At 45.5% G+C, this 5,000-nt stretch overlaps 2 protein-coding genes across 8 annotated transcripts in view; both read left to right on the forward strand.

Moving 5' to 3' along the window:
* The window catches only part of LOC125958432 (E3 ubiquitin-protein ligase KCMF1), an 8,207-nt gene extending 7,951 nt beyond the window's left edge, over positions 1–256 (forward strand). For all 3 annotated transcript variants that reach the window (XM_049691698.1, XM_049691699.1, XM_049691700.1), the window contains one exon: positions 1–256. This exon is cut by the window's left edge and continues 2,326 nt beyond it. The gene's annotated coding sequence lies outside the window, so the exon portion shown is untranslated.
* Positions 257–848: 592 nt separating this feature from the next.
* The window catches only part of LOC125958359 (uncharacterized), a 9,390-nt gene continuing 5,238 nt past the window's right edge, over positions 849–5,000 (forward strand). For 4 of the 5 annotated variants that reach the window (XR_007469317.1, XR_007469318.1, XM_049691646.1 and 1 more), the window contains exons 1-2: positions 849–1,029; positions 1,149–1,534. Coding sequence is in view for 2 of the 5 variants with exons in the window: in XM_049691646.1 (XP_049547603.1) it covers positions 1,153–1,534 (382 nt within the window). In the remaining 3 variants the exon portion in view is untranslated. Of the gene's footprint in view, positions 1,030–1,148; positions 1,535–3,576; positions 3,608–5,000 lie in introns of those variants that run through there. The other variant, XM_049691669.1, reaches the window with a different exon arrangement.

Raw genomic sequence — 5,000 nt, forward strand, 5'->3', positions numbered from 1 at the left:
TTATGTGTATGATTTTTTCTCAAGTCCCAGGTCAATCGCATGGTAAACGATGTTCGGTTTTGTTGATCTATTATTTTCTATTATAAAAAATCATTCGTTTTCCTTACTATCGCAAATATTCAAAATGATTATGGAAAAGTATATTTATCTAGCGCTTGTATAGAAATTTAAATTTTAAAAACAATCGATAATTATTAAAAAAACAACAAAATAATAATTAAATGTTGAAAATAAAGCAAGACATAGAAAACCATAACCCAACGTGTACGTAGCAATCGTTGATGCAGGTAATGTAACTCTGTAGTTTGATATGATCTGTTTATCGTTGTTTTGCCTGCCATATTCCCAAGTATACCAATCATTTCACGGATCACGAATTTTGCAGAAAATATCGGGAACCCTCGTTCTAACGGATTCCGGACCGGTTTTTGAATGTGGCTAAGGAATAGGGCTAAGGAGGATCAGTCCGGAAGGACTTGACCGGCGGGTTCGGATTCACCGCGCTCGAAGCCCAGATTTCCTCTCGCCTCTTCAAAGTCGGCCCGCTGCAACGGAGACGCCCGGGTCGTATCCGGGTCGGATCCGGGTGGCCACGGCAACGGACTCCCGGGGTGAATCGCAGGGAGCAAAAACCACGGATCTACCGGTCGAATCTTGAAGGAAAACGTCCGATTCAAACCGAACATTCTGTCTCGCTCACTCTTAGCGGAACTCAGGCTTGTGCGAGCGAGAGGGCTGCGTCGTTTACATCACCGCGGTTTTAGGAGTCGGCAGTTGCGGTTTTCGTTTTTGACAGAAAGGGGTCGCTTTGACAAAGATGACGGCGGTCTCGAAAAAAAACGAAAAAAGTGGCTGCGGATTCTGTGATTACGGAAATGAATTATTATTAATAACCTCCGAGCGGTTTCGTCGCGGATCAGTATGATCCAGAGCATAAGCGATAGAAGCATGCATTGAGTTGCCGATCGCCCCGAAACACCTGCTAGTCCCGTTGAATCTCATCTGCCTGGGTGCCTGGGATTTCTGAAGGTAAACCTTTGCGGTATCCCGAGATACCAAACATCGGTATTCTGCCGGTTGAAGGCATCCGCAAGGTCGATGGCCAATGAGCAATGCAGGGCTAACGCTGCTGGTGCGCTTCGTTTTAGCAAAATGCATTCGTCCAACCTAGTGCATCTCGAATGGAATGAACGGCTCGATAGTGTCGTGAATATTGACCATACCAGCCTGCCCCAACGCCATCACCATCAACTCCATCCTGAGGACGGCCACAGTGATGTGTATCGGCGACTTCAAGATAACGACGGCGGTAGTAGCAGCTCCACGAGCAACGACACGGAATGTACGACCCTGCTCGACGAGTCTTGTCGAAAACAAGAGCGGCTCTACGATTTCGTCTCAACCTCCGAGCTACGGCACCGAGGCCACAGTGGCTGCTCCAAAAGCAAAGTGTTCTTCTTCGTCACGGCACTGTTCGTGTTTTTCACGATTCTGGTGGCCAACCTCCCGTTCAGCAATGAGCACGGTCGCGTTGGTAAGTCCGTTCTACGGTGTCCTTCGACACATAAGTAGCAACTCCCCCTCAAGCTCCCGCATTTCCAATCGCAGCATCCTTGTGCATTTGGACAGATACGTTCCACAACCCACGGTCACTACGATTTCTCCGTCCCTAGTCGACCTCTATCACAGTCAAATTACAAACACGCATGCAAGGCATTTCTTCCGACAAATATTACTTTGGCCTCGAACACTGATTGAAAAATTCATTGACATTGTGGCAGTTCGTGAGTGTGCACCGCAAGGGCCACAAGCAAAAGAGAAGATAAGAGAAATTCGGGTGAACCTATCGGAGCCCCAGCATTACTCAGCTCGTTGGCTCCGACTCGACCCCATGTCGGCCATTCCTCTCGGCATCGTTTCTATTGGTCATGTTTTGGCTAGACAGGGTTGATATTTGCAGATTTTGATTATGCAAATTATGTGTCTCCCCCGCTGGGACGAACCGGAGAGCATTGGCCGAGTTTGTGACGCACAGAGACAGACACGCGCCTCCGAGCAACGTTCCGCGGCGTCTGGTCCGGGAGCGGCAGCACTGACAGCAGTAGGCCACTTTCGAGGCAATGCACGAGGTCGCTTTAAAATATTTGAAAAAATGTATAAAACCAAATGAAGGCAGGAACACAGTATGCCATAAATCAGTACTGTGTGTCATAAGGAGCTGCCGGGAAGTTTTCGAAGAAGAAAAAAAAAAAACCAAGAGTGTTCCAAGAGGGAGTATGGGAAAAGGAAAGCGAATTGAATTCAACGAATTTCAATTGATTCAATTGGCGAAATACTCGTCCGGTCTGACAAATTGGTGGCTCTTGGAAAGGTTGCCCGCAGCGGATTGCGTGGCTGGTACATTCCAAAAGTATATCCTGGGTTACTGGATCTGCATCTGTATTGGAATTGGAAAGCAAGCTTAAACAGTTTACAAAAACGCGAAGGTGCTAAGAAGTAGCTAAAATCTATGCTAGTGATACGGATACGGGTCTTTTTCATTAAGAACATACCAGTAACTGGTCTCGCCTCAGACTGTCGCGATCAAGCCCTTCAAACATATTTTTTTTAGAGAAAAATGGTTTCAAATAAGTGTTCATAAAATATGTCTATAAACATGTCTAGCAAAAACCTAAGCTTTCTGCTAATTAACAGATAAACACGATTCGCATGACGTCAATTTATCACAGTCGATCGTTCGTCGGGCATTGCCACAAGCTACTGCTTAAAAACGATTGGATACGAAGACAATTCCTTTGTTAGAAATGCGTTCCCCTAAATCATTAGTTGGGTCCTCTCAGGCAGACGAAAACGAAAGCAAAGCAACGGCTACGACGCATGGGTGGCAGGCTAGAGGCCGGGCTAGACCAAACGCTACGTACCCCGTTCCTCACGACGCACGCCCTCGTGCTGCTCTATCACGTTGTCACTGTAGCGTGGTGACGTATAGGAATTCAGTCTATCAATGGAATAGTGACGCCAAAAGCGACTGTTAAACTAGAAAGCTTCTGTGGCACCATTTAGCAGCAACTAGCAACTTCGACGATCTCTATCAGCTTACGCATGAATGAAGCGATCGCCGGAAGCCATGGCCGGTGGACTTCCAACACCAATGAAATTCTAGTGCGTAAGCGCAACATGCGTCTAGCACACGCAACCAACGTAACGATCGCGGGATGGACCGTCTCGTGTTTCGGTTTGTGCGTACACGCGCATTGCCAATTGCTAAACTCTTGTGGCCACCACTTGGGTCTTCCGGACAATCGTGTCGGCACGTGTAGGACATATTTACAGCAGAGGCTTCCTTTGCAAAACATTCATCAATCGCTCTCTAGAATGAACATTATCAAAAGGTAGTAGCCAACGGTCGTTTCCTAGTGACTGGTTGGATACTGTCGCGATACCGAAGCCGTCCCACATAACATACTGTTTCCATGGTATCGTGTTCTTGCGCTGTTGTGGCGTTGATTGGAATCAATTAAAAATGTTTCTGATTTTATTGATACCAGTTTTGCACACGTCACAAACAGTGATTCGTGCAGCCACTTGACCACATTGGCAGGCAAGGGTGGGTACAATTTCTTCGACATCGATCATCGATTAATGGAGCCGACATCGGCGACAAATGCAGCGCACCCGCGCACAACTTCTTCAATGCACCGACCCATCGCACCATGCGCACCCGGTGATAATGGCAGACACACAGTGATTGGTCGCAGCATCGTCAACCATGATATTGTACTCCTCCCCTCCTTCTTCCCCATCTTTTTGCCTTGGTTTCGTTTTTGTGTGAGCAGCATGAATTGCAACCGCAGCTGCATGCGGGTTGGCCAACGGGTCAACTGATCACACACATTGCGACGCAGCGAAGCAGCACTTTCGCCAACAGCAAACGGGGTCCAAGGTTACTGCACTGTTCCAAACGAAGTGATCGTCTGAAGAGCGTCGCTGTCCATCCAGCTGGCAAAATTAGATAATTTAAAAATGTCTCTCACTAACCAAGACGAATCCAGCTAATTGTGGCTAAGCAAGATGAATCTTTCGTGTCGGTAGTAGTGTTAACAGTAATATATCGTTTTTTAAAATTGAAACGGATTTATCTTAAAGCGAAGGGTTTGTTATATTTGCTAATGTAATTATAGATGTTTGCTAGTTTTATCATTTTACCCAAATTCCACTGGCGTCTTAGATGCTGTTGTGAGTTCTTTTTTGATAGCATTCCAATCGAATTCGGTTTTCTTTTGTTAGTCAATTAAATCAAAGTAATATCGTTTTCTTTTTAATAGTTTATTCATTTATTTTTTTTGTATTATCTAACCGTTAAAGATCGTTTCTTTCAATGCTGTATTTTATTTTTTTTGATACAAAAAACAGCGTATTCTAATGCTACTTTTTAGGTTGTTTAGCTCTGGTTCCATATTTGATTTTTTCTTATGTACGTGTTCGTGTTTCAATCCAATCGTTTAAATTCGTTCTAATTTCGTTCAGCTAAAAATTAATCTGGAACCGCCCCTAATCGCGAATAAAGCCTAGTCCGATTCTGTGTGCGATTATTTACAAACACATTTGGCCTGTATCATCGTTCCTTTCCACATTCCTTGGCCGTCGATTCGTTATACGACTGGCATTCGTTGTAGATGACGACGGGAGGTTTTTGCTTGTTTCGTTTGCAGTGATCATGTTCGTAGATAGTCCATCGTCCGCATGGTTTGATATAAGTTGAAACGTGCAGCTGGAACATGCAATGGAAAACGAGAGATGGCAAATGGTTTCAAACGGCATCTTCGTTCCATCTTCGCTTACAATACAAACATTGGACGGGGATCATCGATCGTCGCTTCTGCTTGCGAGTCATACTCGTGATTCGTGGTGCTACGTGGTGTTGGTGGTGGCGTTAGTCGTGTGTTCGAGTTCGTTCATCGCGAGGTTTATTCCTGTTCGCGCGAGGATCACATCGTGTT

This window comes from Anopheles darlingi, chromosome 2 (genome assembly GCF_943734745.1).
Source record: "Anopheles darlingi chromosome 2, idAnoDarlMG_H_01, whole genome shotgun sequence".
NCBI lineage: Eukaryota > Metazoa > Arthropoda > Insecta > Diptera > Culicidae > Anopheles > Anopheles darlingi.